Genomic DNA, 26,649 nt, shown 5'->3' on the forward strand with positions numbered 1-26,649 from the left:
GTGTCTTGGTCTCATTCACAGTTTCTCCTTTATCTTTCAGCTCCAAGAGTAGTACATGTGTTTGATAACATTTATTATGCCTATAATTTACATGTTAAGTTGCAAAAGAAGTAAAATAAGTGAGTAATCATGAAAATCTTAAATTAGAGAAAAATCAAGATGTTTCTTCTTTCTGGTTTAGAACATAACATTTTTGGTAAATCATTAGACTTCTATGAATTAGTTCCAAGGAGATTTTTAAAAAAAATCTGACCAACTAGTCCACATTATTGAATCAAAAGAAATAAAAAGTATGAACGATTCAATCTGTTATGTGTTAAAGAGAAATTCTAAGTCAATAGGATGTATAAACACTTTAATCACATTCATCAGTAATTTAAGCTAGCAGATGACAGTCAAAAATATCACACCAGATCTTAGGGACATACTTAGACTAGATAGATTTCCTGTCATATTTAGCAACAGCTGTGTAGGTGGCAAAACCACCAGAGCCCAGATTACAAGTATCATGCACATATGTGATGGCCCACTTATCATCTTAATTCACAAAGAGAGCATTGTGGATCCCGTGCCTTTCCTCCCCCCTTAAGTAAAAATATGTAGTACCCACCTCGTTAGAGCTACAGTTAGTCGTGAGGATGTGCCCATGAGCTAGGAATGCATGTTTGTGTCTCCTTCCATTATGCAGTGGAAACATGCACGGAACATCATGTTGTCCCCCATCCTCATGTTGTCCCCCAACAGCATCCTGTTGTCCCCTCAGGGAAAACATATGAGCTGGAGATATCCATGGCAACTCCTCCAGAGAAGGAACAGAGTGTTTATATCTATTCTAAATCCTTATGATTCCACCACTGGTTCGTCACCACTGCCTAATCTAAGAATTGACTTTCTCCTTCATGTTTAGGCGATCAGACTTTAAAAGAATCGACTGCCAGGGTTTCTAAACTCTGGACCTGAGCTAGGAATTTTCTGCCTTAATATCCATCAGTCACTGCTTCCCATCATAGCATCAGATCTAAAATTCACCCCAGCTTCTTAGTGGCTCTAAACACTAACAAATCAATTCATCCTAAACGTCTCACATCAGGCTGATTCTGTCAGACCAATTTTATAGGCAGGAGAGTAAGTGGGAACCTGGCTTTGAATTCTGTGATGAATGATGCAAAAGCAAACCTGGAGAAACACCCTTAGAAGCTCTGAATCCCCATCCCCTATCAAATGCCTATAAAAAAAAAAAAACAACCCCTAGATCATCCTCTATCAAATTATTTATAGGTGACAACAAATATTTCTAATTATATCCATTCACGGCCACAGTCAGTGAATATTGTGCAAAGAGATTGCCAAAAAAAGGTTTTGCCAAGTAGTTTCCCAGATAGGACAGCTGAGGTGGCTGCTGTGTTGGCAGAATGGTCTCTATAAAAGTGGAGTGGAGATGCCTCTGTCCTGTCCGTCCTCAAAATTCTTTAAGGTATGTATACGTGGAAGAACACTTGGCTAGTTTTACATTCCTGATAATTATTAGTCACTTAAGGGAGATGGCTATTGTTTCCCAAATTCTAATTTTTCTTTCCAACATTCCTAAGAATGATATTGTGCACATAGTTACTATTATTTTGTGATTAAATGAGAAAAATAAGATAAAAGAATATGCATTCCCCTGTTTGTTTTTTCTTTCAACAGTAGTTGTCTGCTTTGAGCCTGCCATCTTCTCCATCTGGTAACACAAGAGGTAAGAGTAATCTATTATTACGCTCCTAAGAACAAAGGCATCTCTAAATGTCCATGTCTTAAAGAGCTACCATGTTATTTCTTAATTCAGTATTGGGAATAAGATACAAGGAGCAGCTGCTCTTTAAACATGGCTTCTCATAAAATTTTGACTTTTGAGATCATTTAAGCACACAAAATTTAATGACTCTTCTCTTTTACATGTTGTTAGACCTTCCAAAAGAATGCAATGATCGCATGCAATATTTAATGTGAACTACTACTGCAACTTAACCAATAAGGATATATCAGAGAGATGGAGTGGGAATATCAACACTATGTGATCTGGAAGTCAAAATTTCTAGATGCCAAGCCAGGCTTTTCACTGACTCTAGTTTCCTGGGTCAAGCCAGTTGACATTTATGCATCTTGAAATAGTGTGTTGCAGTGGAATTAGCACTGACTCTGGACTTAGGAGAACAGGGTTCATGTCCGAGCACCACCCCACCACTTTATACCTCTGTGACACTGAATGACCCTGCCACTCTCCTTAGTTGAAGGAGCCTCAGTTCCCTCATCAGTAAAATGAGGAGGCTGTGTTCTAGGTGACTGTTAGGGTCCCTCCAGCTCCTGCCATCTCTGATGTAAGTCGGGGGCTTCCAAGGACTCCTCCCATAGAACAAAAACATTTAAAGGACCTCGCCCAATTCCACGTGTCAGGACCTATACTTTCTGTATTAAGAATATACATAATATACATACATCCATTTAATAATTATTTCATATGAGTTTATATTTAATATATCAGCTTATGCACTTAGAAAAGAACAGGACACACTGTGTAGGAATGTTGCTTGTTGAACTTGAGGCAATTATCACCGTGCAAATGGATTCAAGGACTTGCCGTAACAAGCCTTGAAACACAGAAACAAAATACAATGTAATTAATTGAATTACATTTCTCCTTTGAAGGAAAAAAAAACCCTAATATTAAATTCTAACATCTGTCCCCTGAAACTGTCTAAAAGACTTTTACAAGTATGAACTACATTGATTTCAGAGATATAGTAAACAGCAAATTCCATATCTAACATTGTGTAAGTTGAGAGGAAGTTTAATGCTGATGATAAAAGACCAAGATTCCTGGAAAGCCTATAAAAGGTTGAGGCAGTTGTCATTGTCAACCAAGACATTGTTTTCCACAAACCAGCCCCTCTTCTGCTCCACAAAGGTCACCTTGTTTAACCCTGGTCACTCATCCTCTCCTTGCCATCAGGGCAAGAGGACTTACTTTCTCACAACTAATTTCTCAGTGGGAAAAAAATTAAGTTTATTTTGGCTTGAAACTTTATATTGGCTACCCATTTCAGAAGAGATTTTTAGAGGATTGGTATTTTTAAGATGAGAGGAGGAGGGAAGGAGAGAGGGCGGGAAGAAGGGATGGAGAGAGAGAGAGAGAGAGAGAGAGAGAGAGAGAGAGAGAGACCTACAACAATAAGAATCATAAAAATGATTGGTATGTTACAATCCAGCTAAAAACAAAGGAAAGTATAGACTAAAAATATACAATCGCTACAAAAATTTTATTAAAAATTCATTTTTTTCTCCAAGAAACTTTTAAAGTTATGTTTCGTTTAGACAATATTTCTGATTTTCACAATTTAAGAATTGATAAAACATACTTAATTTCGACTTAGGACAAAGTCGTTTGTTAGATTTTCAGTTTTTGTTGTACTTATTTTTCCCTTTATTTACCTAACACTTGTCAGTTAACTGGGAATTTATTTGTGCTAATTAGATGTTTTCAACCTGGACTATGTCCTCACTGAACAGATGTACCTTTTCAAAAATCCAATTTTAATAATTTTTATGTCTCGTTTATACATCCAACTTTAATAATTTGGGGCAGGAGGAAAATTTGCCTAAATATTTGAGTTTTTAAAGTAGGTCCATTTAGATTGTAAAGCCACTTTTAACAGTTATTTTCCATTTCTTTGTATCATCACTATGTCAAAAAAAAGGGGGGGTGATGTGGAAAAAAGGAAAGAAAAGAAAAGCAAGCAGAAAAAGAAAAGCTTCTAGACACACTTGGGGCATTACAAACGTTGCTGACTGAAACGTCAATTCCTCCATGTTTCTCAGCTCATAGAGAAGACACAATGGAGGCTTTAAAAAGCCAGAAAAATTAAGCTACTAATATGAGGCTTTCGAAGCAATGAACTACTCGTTCAGAAACTTTACATGGTGTACAGGAGTGAGGCATAAAAGCAAGGGTGAGGAAGTAAACATGGCCAATCCAGCAAAGCACGTTAATGTGAGAGCGACAGGAGACTGTCCACCCACACCCTGGGGCATCGTCCAACTCTGTTTCTTCCCTCTAGGTCCACCTGGTGCTGTGCTGCCATCCATAACCGGCAGCCATGAGTAGCGACGCAGAGATGGCTATTTTTGGGGAGGCTGCTCCTTACCTCCGGAAGCCTGAAAAGGAGCGCATTGAGGCCCAAAACAAGCCCTTTGATGCCAAGAACTCTGTCTTTGTGGTGGACCCTAAGGAATCCTACGTGAAAGCGACAGTGCAGAGCAGGGAAGGAGGGAAGGTGACAGCCAAGACTGAAGGTGGAGCTGTGAGTAAAAAAAAAATAAATAAGTAAAAAGGAGGGGGAGGTGTAATTGACCTTTGAACCCTTTTCTACTACTTAGTTGATACACACAGGCTTCTCCTTTTCTTAACAGACTGTCACAGTTAAGGATGATCAAGTCTTCTCCATGAACCCTCCCAAATACGACAAGATCGAGGACATGGCCATGATGACCCATCTCCACGAGCCCGCGGTGCTGTACAACCTCAAAGAGCGTTACGCAGCCTGGATGATCTACGTGAGTGCCCCCTTGGACCTCACTGTTCCATAACTCCAAGTACTCTGTTAGCTAAAACACACTGGACTTTATTTTCAGACTTTGCTACTGCAGTGTTATCTCAAGACCCATCATTTGGTTAGTGTTGTAAATCCTGATGTATTTGAAAATATGTATGTGGAAAGCCATCTCCCTAATCCTGAATTAGCTGAAAAACTGCAGCATTTTGTGCCACGGTGGGTGTTAGAGGGAGGCAGCAAATGAATGAAACCATGAAGCCTTATGGGAACTAATGCAGTACTTAGGTCTCTCTCTCCATAATTCCAAGGCAGATTAATGAGGTGATTACTGATTGAGCAACCATGTCATTTCCTACAGACCTACTCAGGCCTATTCTGTGTCACCGTCAACCCCTACAAGTGGCTGCCGGTGTACAACCCCGAGGTGGTGTCTGCCTACCGAGGCAAAAAGCGCCAGGAGGCCCCGCCCCACATCTTCTCCATCTCTGACAACGCCTATCAGTTCATGCTAACTGGTGAGTGAGTCCACAGTTACAATTTTTATAGCCACTTATAAAATATGTGTATATTGATAACACAGAAGACATAGGGCCAGTATTTGGAGAATAAAATGTTCAGCACGAACATAATAATAGAACTAATAAAATTGGGGAAATATATTTAGAATGAAATGCACCAGGTCCAAAACTATAAGGAACTTTGCTTAGATTTCTATGCTAAAATCCAAATTAATTAATGCAAATTACAGCTCAAAATCAACTAAATGTAGGCATCAACTATGCATTTTAATTATACCTAACATATCATCTCTCCTAAAAAGTAAACTTTGAAATCTCTTAGAGATAAGTTGCCACAATTACTATATAAAACTTCAGATTGGACATTATTCACATCATGACAGCAGTTTGAACTATGAACTAGGACATGAAACTATTATTCATCCATCTACTATTGATAGTTTATTCTCATGGGCAATATGGTGAAATAATGCATTACATATTCTATCACACTAAAGGTATTGGGAGTTTAGCACACTGATTAATTAGCACATCTTTTTGTTTTTACTTAATTACTTATTTTTAAAAAGTATCTTGTGAAGAAAGCAAAGCACCAATTGATACAGTTATAATTTTGGGGTGAGTGGGGGCTTTTTTCGTGTTTTTTTTTTTAATTTATTTTTTAAATTTATGGGGTGACAATTGTTAGTAAAATTACATAGATTTCAGGTGTACAATTCTGTATTACATCATCTATAAATCCCATTGTGTGTTCACCACCCAGAGTCAGTTCTCCTTCCATCACCATAGAGTGGGGGCTTTTAAAAGACAATTTTGAGTTTACAACATCGGTGTTAATCTATGTGCTAAGGTTCTTTTTTTTTTTTTTAAACATTATCTTCAGCTTCAGTTTCTCATTCACAGATCGTGAGAACCAGTCAATCCTGATTACGTATGTACATTTCACGTCTTCTTTTCTGTTGAGTTTTGATCCTTGCAGTGGTTACTACTACAGCCTTAGATTCTGACTTTTTCTTCTGTCTGGACTTGACAGTGGGGAATCTGGGGCAGGGAAGACTGTGAACACCAAGCGTGTCATCCAGTACTTTGCAACAATTGCAGTCACTGGAGAGAAGAAGAAGGAGGAACCTGGCAAAATGCAGGTGAGTCTGACAGCCAGAGTCAGCATCAAGACTGCCAGGGCTCTCAGGAAGTCTGGAGCCCCAGATGTGAGGACGGCTCTTGCCTTTGCAGGGGACTCTGGAAGATCAGATCATCAGCGCCAACCCCCTCCTGGAGGCCTTTGGCAACGCCAAGACCGTGAGGAATGACAACTCCTCTCGCTTTGTAAGTCTCTTGGTCTTCCCTTTCGTGCGAGAATCAGCACTGCCTCTTCTGTAGCAACATCTTTTCTATTTGTTCCATAACTAGAGAAATAGTGTCTGCCTTTTAATATGTACAATAAGTCCTCCTTTGCCTCTTTAAGGGTAAATTCATCAGGATCCATTTTGGCACCACAGGCAAACTGGCTTCTGCAGATATTGAAACATGTAAGTAATAATAAATATTAGTGATTGAGAATCTTTTTCTTTGGGGTACATATTAAAAATCTTGTTCTTAGCTATGTCATGTGAACTTTCCAAACACCTCATTTTCCACTGGGGCCTTTTCTTTTCATCTCACTTTCTAGATCTGCTAGAAAAGTCCCGCGTCACTTTCCAGCTAAAGGCTGAGAGAAGCTACCACATATTTTATCAAATTATGTCCAACAAAAAACCAGAGCTGATTGGTAAGAAATAGCTGCGATTGATTTCTGCCAAGAAACAATACCAGCCCATCTAAGAAGTTCCCTCTGAAGTGTTGTTGATGACTAAAGTAACTCTGTCTGTATTTACTCTTTTCCATGTGCTCAGAACTGCTTCTGATCAGCACCAACCCATACGACTTTGCCTTTGTCAGTCAAGGTGAGATCACAGTCCCCAGCATTGATGACCAGGAAGAGCTGATGGCCACAGATGTAAGTCACAGATCTTTTCCAGTACACAGCACTCTCCTCTATTAGAGTGGATAATCAGAAAGACTGTAACTAGGCAATACTATCTTTCAGGCTTTCCTACCCCTGGGATGAAATTACAAGATATTGCAATGCGACCCTTCCCCCCACACACACGTATTAGAAACTTTAAATGTCTGTAATAAATGTTAGGTCTCTGTCAGTCCTTGGATAATTGGCTTTTTTTTTCTTATTTCATCAGTCATTTTTGGTCAATTTTTGTACTCCAATAGCGATGCTTCCCTTTCATTTTATGCCAGAGTCTACATCCAAGAATCTGAGAAACAGCTATAATATTTTTACATTTTTTGTAATAGAATATGAAATTCCCACAGTTCCTCTATAATCGAATGTGAATATGAACTTTCTTTTGAATATACCTCCGTGGGCTAATAATATAATTCTCTCCTGCCTATGCAGCATAAGAAGAAATGGATTGTCCATCTGAAAAATACTCTTTTGGGGACTCCATGCAGCCTTTACATTTATTATTGAAACTTTAGATTCTCTCCCCTTCCTCTTTTTAAAAATTTTTAAATTAAATTTATTGGGGTGACATTGGTTAGTAGAATTATATAGGTTTCAAGTGTACATTTCTATAATACTTCATCTATATATTGCACTGTGTTCAGAGTCAGTTCTTCCATCACCATATATTTGACCCCCTTTTCCCTCTTTCATCACCCCTTCTCCCCCTTACCTTCTGTAACCACTAAACTGTTGTCTGTATCTATGAGTTTTTGCTTATTTGTGTATCTTGTTTGTTTGTTGCTTTCAGTTTTATATCTCGCATATGAGTGAAATTATATGGGTCTCGATTTTTTCTGACTTATTTTGCTTAATACTTGGATAGGAGACCCCCTCCTCTTTTTTTTAAGGATTATTACTCTGGTTTATTTTCTTTATACATCTTTTGCATTTTCTTTTAAGGTTCTGAATAGTCAAATTTCTTTGATTATTCTTAACTTTTACACCAGTGGGAATATCTCAACATTCCCAAGATAGGATTGAAACTTGCTTGCAAATATACTTTTAAAGTATTATTTTCAAGAAGTCTACAAACTAGTTGTGTGCCTTTATCTTATAAATATCAGCTCTTACTCTCTATAACTTATTACTATATTCATATGTCCAAACGTGATACGGAGTTGAGAAATGCTCCTAGTGACAGAGGTTAGACAAATGTAGCAGTCTTGCTCCAGGACTTCTGTAATAAGGTCTAGGTTCTGTAAATAGGTAGTCAGTGAGCAGAACTGAACGGCAATAATCTGAGGAAAGCGTCTTAGGAGACAAACATGGTAAATAACCATACCTTCTTCTACCTTCTCTGATGCCTGCCCCCACTGCATAAGCCTTTTCAAAGCTTAGCATGAGCAACTATGAAGATAATCAAAATCTGATAGAGGAAAAAGATGCAAAAGTATTTCAATAAAAGGAGAAAAGTCTTTCCACAAATGTCTCTTACCTACATGAATAATTGTCAGGTAAAGTTCACTGCCAGGAGTCTCATGCTCAGCTGAGCTGTGATCTGGTATCAGAGAGGCAGGTGGAGAAAAACTCAGGCCACTGCTGTTGTCCTCACACCCTCTTCCCAACTGCATCCTTCATGCCCATTAGTGTGGGAAGGTAGACTTTGATTATGTGTTGGGTTAGGACAACATAGGAGAAGGAGGAGCAAATAGAGATTTGTGAGGCTGGAGAAAAGAGCAAGGAAACCCATGAGACAATAAGTATGTGTGGCAAGGCCAGGCTCATGTGGAGAGATGATGAAAGCACTGGCTTTGGTATCCAAAACCATGGCTCCGAGTCCTGGCCGAGTGAGTGTGGACAAGTCATCTAACATCTTTGCTGTCCGCATGACTCAACTTTTACTGTCTAAATACCTCTTGGTGTTGCTACGTGGAGCAAGATGTTGATGAATCTGAGTGTCTTTCGAAAATGACAAAGTGTTAGTCAAATATAAGACAATGCGTGATGAGGAAAAAAGTAGGGAGGAGTATCTTGAGGCTTCCATGGCGATAATTGTGAGGTGAGTTAAATCCAACTCTTCCCACAGAGTGCTGTGGACATCCTGGGTTTCAGCTCTGATGAAAAGGGGGCCATTTACAAGCTGACAGGAGCTGTGATGCATTATGGGAACATGAAATTCAAGCAAAAGCAAAGGGAAGAGCAAGCTGAGCCAGATGGCACTGAAGGTACCACACCCTGTGGATATTTTTCAATTAACAGAATTGACATCATCAGCTCCTCAAAGGCATGGACCATGATTTTACTTTCTTTGACTTATTGAATGAAAGGAAACGGTATCAAGGGAAAGAAATGACACGCACACTCACTGCCTGGTGTTTTACATGACTGAGCAGACTTGTGGAGATATGATTTCTGCCCATTCCATTCTTCATTGGCTTATTGCAAGCTAGTATTTGCTATGTGATTAAAACTTTTTTTATTCCAGTGAATAAACTGTGTGCCCACGTGCACTGTGGGAAAAAAAAAAAAAAAACAGATCTGAATTTTCCTATCACTATTTATCTAGACTAGAGTTTCTCATATCATTTTTATCTGTGGTCCACTTTAGCTGTGTTTCAAATATCACACAGAACATCAATTCCCCAAGTCTCAAATTATCATTTTTTTAAAAATGACTGGAATTAGCAATGCTTTTGAAACAATATTAGCAAATGAGTTGATTTTGCCACATTTGTACATACTACTCTTTGAGCAAAACTTTTTTCCTGTGTCATTGTCATTCACACCTTAACTTGTGTAAGCCAGGACCGGTTTCACCATTCTTACCTTGTTCATGCAGTTGCTGACAAGGCAGCCTACCTCCAGGGCCTGAACTCTGCTGACCTGCTCAAAGCCCTCTGCTACCCCAGGGTCAAGGTCGGCAATGAGTACGTCACCAAAGGCCAGACTGTGCAGCAGGTAAAGATGACTTCACACCCTCTGATTCATTTGAACCACAGAAGACTCAAGGGTCCATCACTGTCTTCAATCCAAAAACTAAACTACCGTTGTTCTTGAAGGTGATCAACTCGGTGGGCGCCCTGGCCAAAGCCATGTACGAGAAGATGTTCCTGTGGATGGTCACCCGTATCAACCAGCAGCTGGACACCAAGCAGCCCCGGCAGTACTTCATCGGGGTCTTGGACATTGCTGGCTTTGAGATCTTTGATGTGAGTTAACAGGAACTTTGTAGCAGGAAAGTTTACAGATCTTGCTGCTGCTGTCAATATTGGAAAATAGCTGTCCTACAAACTAACTAGACACATGAAAGAAGACTAAGTTATTTAGAGCATTCAAAAGTATCTTTACAAAAGTACAAAATGGAATTTATGCTAAAGAAGGGTCTTCGAAGAGATACGAAAACTAGTAAATAGGTATAAATAGGAAAAGAGAGTTTTAGTCTTGCAAGTCTAGAAGTCTCAAAAATGATCATGAAAGGTTAAAATAGTCAACATCTATCCTGGATCCAAGCAGATGAGTATAGAAACACTTCCTTAAATTACTCTGAATATTTAAAAGATGTCCTCATTTAACAGTATTTTGCCTCATATCCGTGATTTCAGGCAGTTACATGGAAAGCAAAGTACTGAGAGTCAATTCTCCCTTGTTTAGAATTATTTCATATGTTAAGAAAACAATCTGAGCCTTCGTAATTTAATAAACCAAAATGCCTTAAATTCAGAAGGAGATATTAGTAGTATACAAGTATTAAGTATACAAATACTTAAGTTATGAGTAATTTCTAATGTTTATATTTTCTCTAGTTTAATAGCCTGGAGCAGCTGTGCATCAACTTCACCAACGAGAAACTGCAACAGTTTTTCAACCACCACATGTTCGTGCTGGAGCAGGAGGAATACAAGAAGGAAGGCATCGAGTGGGAGTTCATCGACTTCGGGATGGACCTGGCTGCCTGCATCGAGCTCATCGAGAAGGTCTGTTTGACGTTTCAAGCCTTCAAAACATGAAAAACAAATAGTCCACCTTCCTATGTTTAACTGCACTCCCCATTTTCACAGAACAAGCAGTGATGCCTTATGACATACTTGTGTACTCCAATCAGTTGTGAGGTGCGTCACAGTGATCTGTTCTTAACGAAGAAAGTAATTTGTAGAAAAATGATTACAGCACACACACATACACAGTCACGTTTATCCCTCACTGTTATTTTCCCTCACTGTTATTCCTACATGATTTCATGCACATATGAGAAAGAAATGAAATCACAGCTAGCCTTCTGCGTATTTTAATTAACTCTGGTGAACTCATGATGGTGTATGGTGTATATATCATCGTTCATGTGTGTTAAGGCAGGATATGTCAAGCTATCTTAAAGGTTGGAAGGTTAACTCTTCAATTGTTACAGTCATTAAAACTTTGATGACTACTGAGTAAACTAATAATGACTACTAAATAAACACCGAACCTCTCTATAGCCTTACCTGGAAATGAGCCCTGACTTCTGCATTATCAAGAGGGTAAAGCAATAGTTATATCAGGTCTGAAGATGTTAAAACTCATCAAACAATCATTAAACACCTTCAAAAGTGTAGTGGAAACTCAGCATATACCTGTTGGTATCAATAAGGCATCTCTGTGAATCCTACCATAAGCAGTGGAAAAAGCAAATGCAACTGCCCTGGAGGAAAACTTCAAAAACTAATGTCAAAATTCATAAAAATATGCAAGATGAGAGCGTAAAAGCAGAGTAGGTGTGCCCAGTTGGAGAGAAAGATATTTTAATTCGATGATATAATATCTCTAGTATTCACCAAAACTATACAGTCCTCAAAAAAAGGCATCTCTGTTTTTTTGTAGTATTTCAGTTTCTGGAACACTGAAAATAGTTGGGGAAGATAATTTGTGACTGAAGCAAAATCATCAGTGTAGAATTTTCTACCAGGCTTTCATATCAATTTTGACACTGAAAAGAGTCAATCTGCTTACAAAGCAAAACCAAATTAGCATCACTTAACTCCACAGTGGTGGAGAATACAGCTTGAAGTACAAAGAGTTTTAATGCTACAACATGAGACGAACTTTTCTACTGGGAATGGATCATTTCTAGTCATTATTCATAATCTCTCTTCTCTTTATATTTTTGTCATGTCTAGATTTGCAGTGAAGGAAGTTACACTGTCAGTAGGAAAGAAAGTATTTAGATATATACACTTATGGAATAAAGAATCCAGCTTTCAAATGGTAGCTTTGGAATTTAATTTTCTACTCTGCACATAAAGTTTGTCAAGTGGCACAGATGGGCTTCTTTTTTTTTAATTGAGTTTTCTAGTTAACATATTTCCCATATGTCCTTGGTACATGATTGCTTCACATTTCAGTAGTAGAGAATAGGCTATAAAGTAGTATCATGCCTATTTAATTTCTTATCATGCCAAGTCTTCTTTTGGAACGTTATATTTTCAGGTTTCCACCAAGTACATAAATTACTGGAGCATATTTTTCTGAGGGACTCATCATTGTCCCATTTTTCCTACTCTTAGCCTATGGGCATCTTCTCCATCCTGGAAGAGGAGTGCATGTTCCCCAAGGCCACAGACACCTCCTTCAAGAACAAGCTGTATGAACAGCACCTGGGCAAGTCCAACAACTTCCAGAAGCCCAAGCCTGCCAAAGGCAAGGCTGAGGCCCACTTCTCGCTGGTGCATTACGCGGGCACCGTGGATTACAACATCGCCGGCTGGCTTGACAAGAACAAGGACCCCCTGAACGAGACCGTGCTTGGGCTGTATCAGAAGTCTTCAATGAAGACTCTGGCCCTCCTCTTCGCTGGGGGAGCAGCTGCTGAAGGTCATTTTTAATATCGTGAATATGTTCCTCGAGTCACAAACCAGAAATATACTATTTATCAGGGACAGATATACTTATAGCAAGACCTAACATGAAAATACCGGCCAATATGGATCTAATGAAATGAAGTATATTTAATAAGTGTGCTACCGTCTTACGATCATAGACTTTCAGAAGTAAAATTGACACTATAGATCATTTAGTCTATGGTTTCCTTTCACCAGTAAAGAAACAGAGACTCAGAGAGCCTAAGTGACTTGCTCAGTATCATACAGTTCATTTCTACCATATTAATAGTATTGATTCCTTCAAGGATCCCACTAAGTTGGAGATGAGGAAATTGTTTGTCAGGGCACTAGTGCTTGAGAAATTGAAGTTCTGTTCTTTTACGTTTCCTAACATCAGTAATAGTACAAGTAATAGCAGAAAAATATAGACAAAGAGGAGACAGGACTTCCCTGCAAGTCAGCAGAGGTTCCCCTACCTGACACCAAGCCGGCAACTTTGCCTGTTCTCTGGCGGATGTGTGCACCAAGGAGGCACCACGACTCTGTCTCCTGGGCACTTCCTCCAGGGGAATAGACTTTGCTGATTTGGATTAGAGGAGTCCCATCCCTTCCCCAAGTATACTCTTTTCATACACAGTTCTTCCGTTGTTGGTGTTGTTTTACCGAATGCTTATAATGTGAGCCAATGCTTATATTTTCCAAATCTAGAGTTGAAGGAGGAGAGATATGGAAAGACGAATAGGAACGATAACAGGAATGAGTGCAAATTTAAATTCCCAAAGGAATTTTGGCAGCCCTGATGTCGATGGCTAGTACTTAAAAAAGGCTGTTGCAAATCATTTTAATTATTTTATTTTATTTTTCAGAAAGTGGTGGTGGTGGAAAGAAAGGTGCCAAGAAGAAGGGTTCTTCTTTCCAGACAGTGTCAGCTCTTTTCAGGGTACAGTATATTCTTGAATTCCAAAGGGTTGCTTATGTAAAAAAATTAAATTATCATAACTGTGCAAGAACTTTTAAAGAAATCTATGGTGAAGCTGAAAAAAGTACTTATGCACTAAACAAAATCTGAAAAATATCTCAGGAAAAACAACAAGAAGCGGACCCACAGTGCGTCTCTTCACATCAAACCTGATGATAAATGAGCCGTATCCTCTCTAAGCCCCAAATCTGAAATATCTGGCATTAAACAAATTTCACATGAAATCAAACCCTCTCTGAAAAGCAACCACTGGTTTCAGTTACATCTATTTTGTATGACCAAAGTCTCTATACAAATTTTCACTGATTGGCAGTGATTGAGAAAAATAAACTAAAGTTGACTGTTTTGTGTAACCCATAATTTTCTATCTATACTTCATGTATATGCTTTCTCTTGGCTGTCATTATTTGTTCTTCATTGAGACAGCTCATTAAAACATGAAATGGGAGCACATTAACCACAGGTCATTCATTGTCAGGGACTCGCAAGTCGATGGAACTAGAAACTATTTTCAAATTTTTCATATGGTTTTATAGGAGAATTTAAATAAGCTGATGACCAACTTGAAGAGCACTCACCCCCACTTTGTACGCTGTCTCATTCCCAATGAAACTAAAACCCCTGGTAAGATATTTCTGATACCCAAATAAGACTTCAATGTGACTTTTCCTTAGACTTTTATACAGAAAAAATATCTTCTTTTTAGGGGCCATGGAGCACGAACTTGTGCTGCACCAGCTCAGGTGCAACGGTGTGCTGGAAGGCATCCGTATCTGCAGGAAGGGCTTCCCCAGCAGAATCCTCTATGCAGACTTCAAACAGAGGTTTGTGTCTCATTATTTATTCCTTTCAATTTGCTAGTCTACATCAACATTGCCATATCACTCAAATATTTTTCAACTTTTCCTTGAACACTGAAATGCAATTATTTAAAATGTGATCATAAAAGAAAGGAGTCTTGGTTTATATTATCATAAATGTTTCATCATATCTTTGCAAGTTCTACACAAAGCACTGATTGATTATTTGAATGCATTTGTCACCAAAAAAATCAATCTATAATTTTTTCAATGATAGCTACCAAGAGTTCCACCTCTTTTTAATTCAGTGAAGAAAAACCACACTTTAATATCCTTTTTATTCTGACAGATACAAGGTTCTAAATGCAAGTGCTATCCCAGAGGGTCAGTTCATTGACAGCAAGAAAGCCTCTGAGAAACTTCTAGGGTCTATTGACATTGACCACACCCAGTACAAATTCGGTCATACCAAGGTACTAACAACGTAAATTGCTATCTATCATAATTTCATCCCCTTTGGACTTTCTCATGAATGGAAATAACGTATTAAATTGGTTCTTTGGCAAGGTTTTCTTTAAAGCTGGCCTGTTGGGAACTCTAGAGGAGATGCGAGATGAAAAGCTGGCCCAACTCATCACACGCACTCAAGCCATGTGCAGAGGGTACCTGATGAGGGTGGAGTTCAAGAAGATGATGGAGAGGAGGTAAGGGACCAAGTACAAGTCCTCTTCCATTTTCACAGTTGAATCCAATGCATTCATTACTTTTGTTGAGGGATGGTCACTTTCCACATTCTTTTTCATTTGCATCTTTTTTTGTTTCTTACAGAGAGTCCATCTTCTGCATCCAGTACAATATCCGTGCTTTCATGAATGTGAAGCACTGGCCCTGGATGAAGCTGTATTTCAAGATCAAGCCCCTCCTCAAGAGTGCGGAGACAGAGAAGGAGATGGCCAACATGAAGGAAGAATTTGAGAAGACCAAAGAAGATTTGGCTAAATCGGAGGCAAAAAGGAAAGAACTTGAAGAGAAAATGGTGTCTCTGATGCAAGAGAAAAATGACTTACAGCTTCAAGTTCAATCTGTGAGTATTAAATATTGCATAGTTTAGCCATATCTTACATCATCCAAACAATATCTGACTTGATATGAGAATTTTTTAAATTTAAGGTGTATAAATAAATGGTTTCCACTGAAACATTTGTTGTAATTGTTTACCTTTCAAAAATACTAAGACACAGACCTAAAGAAGCGATAGATGCAAAGTCACAAATTATGCTGCATATGCTCATATGTACATTCATACATCATTTGGCTGTCAGTGAGCAAAATAATAAAAATATCCATCGACATTTTCCTTTCTTTATAGAATCGTCTCTTGGATTAGAATGTTCTCTCCTCAGTAAATATTTTTTGCATAAAATAGAAGTTATATTTTCTTTATTGGGACAGAAAAATGAAAGAAAGCTGAGTCTTAGCATAAATAAGTGACTTTTCCAACGTAGCAAAGGTGCAAATTTTGCCAAAAGGCTCATTTTCCTGATTTAACTTTCCATGCATGGATATTTGTAGATCTGTTATTATATTTTATCAGAAGATTGAAATTACTAACATTTTGTCCTTTTGATTTTAAAAGCTGGCAAGTTAGTTGGCATATGTGTTGACCAAACTGGTTCAGTCATTGAGGTTTCCACCTTTTAATAAATTTTGTGTATTTGCAGATAGAGCTTAGACAAATGAAAATATTTAATTTCTCCCTTTAGGAAGCAGAAGGTTTGGCTGATGCAGAGGAAAGATGTGACCAGCTGATCAAAACCAAAATCCAGCTCGAAGCCAAGATCAAAGAGGTGACTGAGAGAGCTGAGGATGAGGAAGAGATCAATGCTGAGCTGACGGCCAAGAAGAGGAAACTGGAGGATGAATGTTCAGAACTGAAGAAAGACATTGATGACCTTGAGCTGACACTGGCCAAGGTTGAAAAGGAAAAGCATGCCACAGAGAACAAGGTACAAATCATGATTCCTTTCAGAATATTTACAAATGCTAGCTTATTACTGAAGTATTTTAATTGAAAGTTTATCTTAAAACTATTGAATATGAAAGGAAAGTACCATCATAATTATGTCATCTTTTTAGTCTTTACAATTTCTATTTACCTTGACCTTTATCTCCCATAGGTTTTAGCCACATATGCCTGAGTTAGCTTGTAGTTTCTCTTTTCTATCAGGCTGACGTTGCTCTAAGATTATTACCAGGTTTTTCATCAAGATGACAGGATGTCATTAACATTCCTGATATTTGTCCAAATCTAAAGGTGAAAAACCTCACAGAAGAGATGGCAAGCCTGGATGAGACCATAGCTAAGCTGACCAAGGAGAAGAAGGCCCTCCAAGAGGCCCACCAGCAGACCCTGGATGACCTGCAGGCAGAAGAGGACAAAGTCAACACCCTGACCAAAGCTAAAACCAAGCTGGAGCAGCAAGTGGATGACGTAAGTGTGAAAAACACAGTGTTTCCCCTTAAGAGGAAATAAACAATTGTAACGCGTAACCCTAAGTGATGCTCATTAACTTTTAGCTGCTGTTGGAAGCAATAATTAATGTTTTCAGGCTATTTGGTGTATCTTTTTCAATTGCCCTGTGTATCTTTGAAAGCTACTAATATAGAGTCCAGTGCTTAAGAACCGAAGTAAATAAAACGCATTATAAATTTAGCTTGAAGGATCTCTGGAACAAGAAAAGAAACTTCGTATGGATTTAGAAAGAGCCAAGAGAAAACTGGAGGGTGACCTAAAATTGGCCCAAGAATCCACAATGGATGTAGAAAATGACAAACAGCAGCTTGATGAGAAACTCAAAAAGTGAGTGCGATACAATTTAATTGTAACCTGCTTATTACCTGTCATTTCAGATGAAATATATGCTTTAAAGATCTCTAAAATATTACTTCATGGCATATGTAAAAAAAACAACAACAATGATATCTTTCACTATTTTATTTAATGAAAATAGTAGATTATTGACTTGCAAAACATGTACTGCTCACTTCTTCAACACCAGCAGTATAAAGACATTCGATTATAGACAGAAAAGAAGACTGTTGAGAGAATTGACTGTGAGCTAACGTGATGCTCTTCTAACAGGAAAGAGTTTGAAATGAGCAATCTGCAAAGCAAGATTGAAGACGAACAGGCCCTTGCGATGCAGCTGCAGAAGAAGATCAAGGAGTTACAGGTAAGTATATGACATCCACCTTCTCTGGGCATTACACGAAGCAAGGATGCCATGTATTCAGGTTAATATTGATATGTCACCCCCAGGCCCGCACTGAGGAGCTGGAGGAGGAAATCGAGGCCGAGCGGGCCTCTCGGGCCAAAGCAGAGAAGCAGCGCTCTGACCTCTCCCGGGAACTGGAGGAGATCAGCGAGCGGCTGGAAGAAGCTGGTGGGGCAACTTCAGCCCAGATTGAGATGAACAAGAAGAGGGAGGCTGAGTTCCAGAAAATGCGCAGGGACCTGGAGGAGGCCACCCTGCAGCACGAAGCCACCGCAGCCACCCTGAGGAAGAAGCACGCGGACAGCGTCGCTGAGCTCGGCGAGCAGATAGACAACCTGCAGAGGGTCAAGCAGAAGCTGGAGAAGGAGAAGAGCGAGCTGAAGATGGAGATCGATGACCTGGCCAGCAACATGGAGACTGTCTCCAAAGCCAAGGTCTTTCTTGTCCCCTTTTCATCTTTATTTGCAACAATTCAAAACGATCAAATTTATATACAACTACATCTAATCCAACTGTACAAACTTAAGATATTATCTCAAATATTAAGATTATTTCTAATAGACATCACTATATTGAATTGAACCATTTTGGTTTTCACATCTTATTTGTAGAAATCACTTTAAACGTTGCCACTAACATCGTGAGAGAATGTAAATACAGGAAAAACATAAACAAAGTACCTAAAAACCACACTCTACATGATGCAGAATCTAAATGATGCTTATGCTTCGCAGTCATTTCCAATATCATTTTTACAATAATTTATTTATTAATTCAGACAAAATTATGTACCTCTACATCCAAGGCATGTGTAGGGCTTTGAGGTTGTTAGAAAAGTAAATAAAATGGAACTCCTTTCCACAAATACTCACAGCTCTCCAAATCCCAGACTTATGAATCGAAATGTCTCATCTTTTCTGTTTGTGCTTCTCACCACAGGGAAACTTTGAGAAAATGTGCCGCACACTAGAGGACCAGCTTAATGAAATGAAAACAAAGGAAGAGGAACAACAACGCTTAATAAATGAATTGTCAGCCCAGAGGGCACGTTTACATACAGAATCAGGTCAGTAAATAAATGCGACCAGCCTGTGGAGTGGTAAAGAATGAAAGGCAAGCCTCCACCTGTGTATACCTGTCAAACACAAATTACTTCTTGAGCCACATACACCCATTTACCATTGATTTGTTATTCTTTCATCTTTTTATTGTGAGATGGTAAAAAGAATGATTTATAAGGTATCATTGGGGTGGGGGGAGGAATCAAGCTCCCTGAGCAGAGGAAATTTTTGTTGCCTCAGCATTACTCAAAAAAACCCAAACCCTAAAATACCAAAGAAAACGCACACATTTTTGAAAGAGCAGGAAATAACCTTCCCAACGGCCTCAAAGCTCTTGAGTTAGTCTTTCCATTATATGAAATAAGAGGTCTAACGTTATTTAGTTCTTTCAATTATTCTTCACCTAGGTAACAGAACAAAATCACTTATGTTTTGTCTTTCACAGGTGAGTTTTCACGACAGCTAGATGAGAAAGAATCTATGGTTTCTCAGCTATCCCGAGGCAAACAAGCATTTACACAACAGATTGAGGAATTAAAGAGGCAGCTAGAAGAGGAATCTAAGGTGAGAATTCTCCAGTTGATATTTTTAACCACTTGAATTCTGCATCAAGAAGACACTATTGAACTTCACACAGAGAATATGGATGATCAGAACATAAGCTTACATTGCACACTTTTTGGTTGGTTCAGGCCAAGAACGCCCTGGCCCACGCCCTGCAGTCCGCCCGCCACGACTGTGACCTGCTGCGGGAACAGTATGAGGAGGAGCAGGAAGGTAAAGCCGAGCTGCAGAGGGCAATGTCCAAGGCCAACAGTGAGGTTGCCCAGTGGAGGACCAAATACGAGACAGACGCCATCCAGCGCACAGAGGAGCTGGAGGAGGCCAAGTACGGGCTCTTAGTGGGGAGGGGTCAGAAAGAAGTAAATGTTTAAAAACAGCAAAGGAAAAATGAAAGAAAGAGAATATTCCAGACATGGAGACAAGTGAAGGATTTCAGCCCATTTTATTGCAGAGTGGTGGATTGCACCGTATTCTCCTTAAATCCTAGTGCATGTCCATGGAGCGTGGGCACCCTCTCCCCATTCTGATCCACTACAAAAGGATCTTAAATTTATTTTCAGCAAAATGAGTTAATAATTATCAGCATACCCTTTATGAATCAAGTAGAATTAATTTCCTTTAATATGAAGAGAAATGAAGACATTGAGACTACCTGGTACATTATTATGAACATTATAATTAACAGTAATTAGTTTATCCCCACCTGGAGTATTGGAAATTCAGAATAAGACCCTCATACTCTGTCATTATTTAACTAACCACCAGAAAAATGAACTTCTTCACTAATAACACACAGTTTGTGGAATAAAACTCATGGGAGTTACACCTAGAAGGAAAATAACCATTATGTCCCCAGTGAAGGAAGCTTCTCTAAATTTGATTTATCTTAGTAGTTGTTAGAACTAGACAGAATGAGAGATTTTAGCAGGTGGACTATTCTAGATTAGAGTGTGGGTTGGGAGAGGTGAGCTGGTGAAGGGAGCAGTAAAATTGGAGGATATTTGAGAAGTGTAATAATGGAATAATATTTATTGTCTGGGCTGACTAAACCCAGAAAGTTACTGATTAATTGTATGACCTTGAACATGTTACTCTGGGCCAGTTTCCTCATTTGTAAAGAGGACCATACAAGAAAATGTTTAAGGACCCTATTCAATGCTAACATCCTTTGATGATGTGACTCTTGTTCAAGGTTGTCACATCTTCCTCATCCCCATATCCTCACATTTCTCAGTCAGCTAAATCTTTCTCCACCTCTCCACCTCCTCCTCTTCCTCCATTACCACACATACAAACAAATGGCCTCGTAAATATATCTGACAACCCCTGAGATAAAGATAAAAATTCTCTAGGGAAAACAGAATTCTAGAAGAGATAAAGTGGGTGCTGAGAAGACATTTTAGAAAACCTTAACTTATAGACATACGAGCAAAGAATCTTGGGAAAAAATATGTTTTCTTAGTCAGCAGCTTTATAAAGTTGCCTGCAGTAACTTTGATTCTGCTCTTGGTCACTCACACTGACCAACTTTTCAGGAAGAAGCTGGCCCAGCGTCTGCAGGACGCTGAGGAACATGTGGAAGCTGTGAATTCCAAATGTGCTTCTCTAGAAAAGACCAAGCAGCGGCTCCAGAATGAAGTGGAGGACCTCATGATTGATGTGGAGAGATCTAATGCTGCCTGCGCGGCTCTTGACAAGAAACAAAGGAACTTTGACAAGGTAGACCACAGTGACCAGCTTCCTAGGGGGAAACTGGAGTGATTCTAGGTTACAGAGACTTAGTTCTGATGTACTTCCAGGTCCTATCAGAATGGAAACAGAAGTATGAGGAAACTCAGGCTGAACTTGAGGCCTCCCAGAAGGAGTCCCGGTCTCTCAGCACGGAGCTGTTCAAGGTGAAGAATGCCTACGAGGAATCTCTGGATCACCTTGAAACCATAAAGCGAGAGAATAAGAACTTACAGCGTGAGTCTTTGTAATCATTCTATTCCAAAAATGGCAGGGAAGTATCTTTTCAATGTTTCATTTCTCTCAACTGAATTTGGTATTTTATTATTAAACTATAGAGGAGATTTCTGACCTAACCGAGCAAATTGCAGAGGGAGGAAAGCATATCCATGAATTGGAGAAAATAAAGAAACAAATAGATCAAGAGAAGAGTGAATTACAGGCTGCCCTAGAGGAAGCAGAGGTACATGTATTGTTTGCTCACCTGTGCATTATAAATAAGTTGAAAAATTAATAGCAACTGAGATGAATCATGTTGCAAACTTTTAGGGGATAACTCATATGATTCAGTGAGAAATACTGACTTGTACCTTGGGAATGAAGAAGTAATAGGCTGAATTAAGATGTATGAAAATTTATGAGTTTTTTTAATGCCTTCTTGAAATTATCATAACTGAAAAAAAAAGTTCTTTGAACTTTATGCTTAGGTAAACCTAAATGTTGCTTTTTCTAAAGGCATCCCTGGAACATGAAGAGGGCAAAATCCTTCGCATCCAACTTGAGTTAAATCAGGTGAAATCTGAGATTGACCGGAAAATTGCTGAAAAAGATGAAGAAATTGATCAGCTAAAGAGGAACCATCTCAGAGTTGTGGAATCAATGCAGAGCACCCTAGATGCTGAGATCAGGAGCAGGAATGATGCCCTGAGGATCAAGAAGAAGATGGAGGGAGACCTTAATGAAATGGAAATTCAGCTAAACCATGCCAACCGTCAGGCTGCGGAGGCAATAAAGAACCTTAGAAACACACAAGGAATACTGAAGGTACATTGGGATAAACACACATGGTGTCATACAGTCTGAGTATGATTGGTAACTCAATTTTTAATATTTTAGGAGGACCAAATGCCATACATCACCTAAATAATATGGTGATCAGTTGAAATTTTTATGTATACAGCTAAAGAAGAGCTTAATTCCGGAAAGCACAGGATAGAGTTGACTTTGTTGTCTGAAGAGAAGACAAAGTAGTGAGGGGTGAGGAGACAGAGGAAGTGATGAGAGAGTTTTGTTACATGCCACTGCATAAATCACTTCATTTATCTGGACTTCATTTGTTTAAAATACACAAAATAACACCATTAGACTAGCTGATCTCTAAGGATAATCTCCTGATCCAAAATTTTGTAGCTTAAGCCATAGTATTTTCCTATGATTCGGGATCTAAAATAATATAACATCATGTTCTTTTGAGCAGGACTACTACCCTAGGCTACAAAAGATTTGTCATTAAAGGGACTTGCAGATTTTTCCTGTCTAATCATACTCTAAGATATTAATTTAAGATCAATGTGTGTACATGACATTAGATTTGTATTTGCTTTAATTGGAGCATAAGCAGGAGTCATTTTCTTTCTGTGTAGGACACTCAGCTACATTTGGATGATGCCATCAGATCCCAAGATGACCTTAAGGAACAACTGGCAATGGTTGAGCGCAGAGCTAACCTGATGCAGGCTGAGATTGAAGAGCTAAGGGCATCCCTGGAACAGACTGAGAGAAGCAGGAGGGTGGCAGAGCAAGAGCTGCTGGATGCTAATGAGCGTGTGCAACTATTGCACACCCAGGTAAGATTCAGGACTACGGATAAGCAAATGTATTCCCTAAAGATGAAGATAACTTGAGAGGATAAGCTTGTTTGTATAGTAAGGAGTGGTCTTGGCAAGAATCCCTTCCTGGAATTCTGGAAAATGTACATCAATAAGTACATCCTGGGTCCTAGCTTGTTCACAAGTATATTTATGGGCTGGCATAATCATGTTCATTTGAAATAATTTTGAGTTCTAGAAAATTTGTAAAAAAGCACAGAAGACCCCCTAACAATCACCATACATACAAGATAGGTGGACATTTTGTCTTGCAACTCTAAACTGCATTAGATAGCAAATAAAATAGAGAAAGAATAAGCCACCATGTGTGCACACAAAGCTAAATTCATGGGATATAAAAAGAAGCTGTTAAATTCAAACTCATGGAGGTGATCATTACTGCTAGCTAGCATTTGTTGTTTCTAATGGATTCGTTACATAAAAGGTGGTCTATCCTCACAATAGCTCATATGCAGCCATTGTAGTACGTAGAAAGTTAAAAAAGCAACTTAAAAATAATACATAAATCATGATATTTTTTTTTTGTTGTTAAAAATATCTAGGAAACATCCAGAAGGGTAAACAAAAGGGTTATCAGTGGTTATTTCTGGGTAGTAAGAGGACAATAACTATTCTTTGTCTCTTTTTTTGCTAATTTGTATGTTCTACTATTACAATAAACATTATTGTATACTTTTAAAAGTTACAATATAAGTAAATAGCCATCACAGAAATGTTAAAATCACATACTATAAATAATTTTATATCCAAATTAAAATACACCATTTTTCTTACTCAGTATTAGTACCCTTGAATAGATTGAATATTTCAAATATTATCACTTTTCCAAAACATAAAAGATTCTTGGATCATTTTTGTACCATTAATGATGCTAATCTTAAAATATATACTTAAATATATACTTTATACTTAAAATATAGAACCAACAAATATGAATGAACATCTAAAAGTTAATCATCAATTATTCATGAGCTGTGTGGTGCTACACAGTACAGCACTTTACATTTTTTCCTGGGGAAGGGGTAGCGCTTTATGCTTATAAATAGCCACTGATAATTTTCAAATATCTTTGATATCAAAAATTAAATTCTACCTGGAAGAATTCCAGAGAATTTTTATTAACAGAAATATGAGTAGAAAGAAGAGTAGGCATAAACATAAAATCAACTTTTGATTTGGTTTTTATTCTGAACATTTCTTAGATAAATAGTTTATGCCTATATACACTAATAAAATTGATCATGTAAATATTCATAATTAAATGTGCTTTTCTCCTTTTTTATTAATTTAAAACAGAACACCAGCCTGATCAACACCAAGAAGAAGCTGGAGACAGACATCTCCCAAATCCAGGGAGAGATGGAGGACATTGTCCAGGAAGCTCGCAACGCAGAAGAGAAAGCCAAGAAGGCCATCACTGACGTGAGCACGCTGAGCACTTGTTTTCCTGCTACGGGTATGCGACCCACCATGACCACGTTTCCTTATTATCTTGATTGATTTGCTAATTAGGCGGCCATGATGGCTGAGGAGCTGAAGAAAGAGCAGGACACCAGCGCCCACCTGGAGCGGATGAAGAAGAACCTGGAGCAGACGGTGAAGGACCTGCAGCACCGTCTGGATGAGGCTGAGCAGCTGGCCCTGAAGGGCGGGAAGAAGCAGATCCAGAAACTGGAGGCCAGGGTGGGTCTCCATCACTTCACTCGATTCCCAGACTGTTCATGCAGCTCGTTAGAGCCACTTGTTAAACACCTTTGTTGTCTTCCAGGTAAGGGAGCTTGAAAATGAAGTTGATAATGAACAGAAGCGCAATGTTGAGGCTGTGAAGGGTCTTCGCAAACACGAGAGAAGAGTGAAGGAACTCACTTACCAGGTGACCAGCCTTTCCATGTTTTCCCAATTTTATTTTCAAGAAAAGAAAACAAAAATGAGTTGTTTTCAAATATTGACACTATTTATTTGCTACCTTTTTCATTTCAGACTGAGGAGGACCGCAAGAATGTTCTCAGGCTGCAGGACTTGGTGGACAAACTACAAGCCAAAGTTAAAGCGTATAAGAGACAAGCCGAAGAGGCTGTGAGTATCTTGAAAGGTTCAGGAGCAAGTCCAGGTTTTGTGGAGCTTCAACGTTATAGAATTTAAGAGGCTTTTTTTAAGGCAAAGAATATAAAATTGAGAATACAAAATTAGGTATGAAAATGAGTATTTATTTTTGAGAAGGAGAACATTTTACCATGAATTATTAGAGCCTTAGAGATTCAGGTTCATTTCTTCTGAGACCTCTTTAAGCAATTTTCCAGACTTGTTAACACAGAAATGCTTCCTCGTTACAAAGCAATTCTCTCCCTATTGAGAACACTCTGCAACTCCCATCTGGGGGTGCTATATTCCCAGCCCTCATAAGGGCTATGCAAATGAGGGCTCTGAAGTTTAACTTTTATTTAACTTCATGATAAATCCATCTCAGGACATTTCTTTTTCATTTGGCTGCAGTTACGTTTCTTATCCTGTTAATTCTGAAACCTTCCTTAAGGTTCTCTGTGGCCAATTCTACTACTGTGCCTACTTTTTAAAGTTTGTTTCACAGAAACAAGACTGATTCAGATTCCTGCTATGTTGACCTTCCAGTGGTCATTGTAGCATCTTAAGTTTGCCAGGAAGAAAGTTAAGAGAAAGGGATTGGGCAGGGGGTTGTCAGCCCACTCATTCATTGAGGTGAGTGTGTGGGTACATCACCCAACAACAGAAACTTTATACTGTCTCATTCGTGAAGCAAATCCTGTAGCTACTTCTAGTAATACAGGCACTAAGAATCAGAAAACATCAAATGTTCTTATACTCTCAAATGCATTTCTTTCCTCAGGAGGAACAATCCAACGTCAATCTCGCCAAGTTCCGCAAGATCCAGCACGAGCTGGAAGAGGCTGAGGAGCGGGCTGACATCGCCGAGTCGCAGGTCAACAAGCTGCGGGTGAAGAGCCGGGAGGTTCACACAAAAGTCATAAGTGAAGAGTAATTCATTCTAATGCTGAAAGGTGACCAAAGAAATGCGCAAAATGTGAAGTTCTTTGTCACTGTCACTTGTCACTGTAATATCAAGGAAATAAAATCTGCAGATAATTTTGCAATCTAAAAAGACATGGGTCTCTTAATTACAATCTCTATAGTGCTATTGGAACTAATTCATTTACTCAGCACTTGTTGAGCTCCTATTGGTGCAGTCAGAGATGGTGACAAAAATGAATGTGGGCAATGAATGAACTTTTAATAGAAGGCAAATGAAATGAAGTGCTCTGAGAGGATGTAAAGGTGGTGAATGTACCCTCAATTCCATTCATCCAATTTTAATGAATACCAAGTATGTGTGTGTACAGAATTGCGCACCCAAG

The 26,649-nt window shown here is 38.8% G+C and overlaps 1 protein-coding gene across 1 annotated transcript; it reads left to right on the forward strand.

The window, feature by feature from the left end:
* The first annotated feature begins 1,418 nt into the window (after positions 1-1,418).
* On the forward strand, positions 1,419-26,396 carry LOC109460130 (myosin-4). The gene is made up of 40 exons (XM_074319851.1): positions 1,419-1,474; positions 1,687-1,735; positions 4,095-4,337; positions 4,447-4,590; positions 4,948-5,104; positions 6,011-6,038; positions 6,141-6,249; positions 6,341-6,433; positions 6,573-6,636; positions 6,777-6,875; positions 7,000-7,103; positions 9,196-9,334; positions 9,949-10,067; positions 10,169-10,318; positions 10,913-11,083; positions 12,650-12,956; positions 13,831-13,904; positions 14,480-14,567; positions 14,650-14,767; positions 15,093-15,216; positions 15,311-15,447; positions 15,572-15,827; positions 16,507-16,749; positions 17,058-17,234; positions 17,458-17,603; positions 17,886-17,976; positions 18,063-18,452; positions 18,958-19,084; positions 19,525-19,643; positions 19,772-19,968; positions 21,179-21,362; positions 21,443-21,608; positions 21,710-21,834; positions 22,107-22,415; positions 23,015-23,218; positions 24,557-24,682; positions 24,773-24,943; positions 25,029-25,133; positions 25,241-25,336; positions 26,124-26,396. Exons 3-40 carry the CDS (start codon positions 4,134-4,136, stop codon positions 26,274-26,276), a joined length of 5,814 nt encoding a protein of 1,937 aa, XP_074175952.1. The 5' UTR covers positions 1,419-1,474; positions 1,687-1,735; positions 4,095-4,133; the 3' UTR covers positions 26,277-26,396.
* Positions 26,397-26,649: the final 253 nt, after the last annotated feature.

This window comes from Rhinolophus sinicus, linkage group LG15, assembly GCF_036562045.2.
Source record: "Rhinolophus sinicus isolate RSC01 linkage group LG15, ASM3656204v1, whole genome shotgun sequence".
Classification (NCBI taxonomy): domain Eukaryota; kingdom Metazoa; phylum Chordata; class Mammalia; order Chiroptera; family Rhinolophidae; genus Rhinolophus; species Rhinolophus sinicus.

Coding starts and splice junctions, on each gene's coding strand:
- LOC109460130 (XM_074319851.1), top strand. CDS start 4,134: ATGAGTAGCGACGCAGAGATGGCTATTTTTGGGGAGGCTGCTCCTTAC. Junction 14,768..15,092: donor TATGCAGACTTCAAACAGAG/GTTTGTGTCTCA, acceptor TTATTCTGACAG/ATACAAGGTTCTAAATGCAA. Junction 15,448..15,571: donor AAGAAGATGATGGAGAGGAG/GTAAGGGACCAA, acceptor TGTTTCTTACAG/AGAGTCCATCTTCTGCATCC.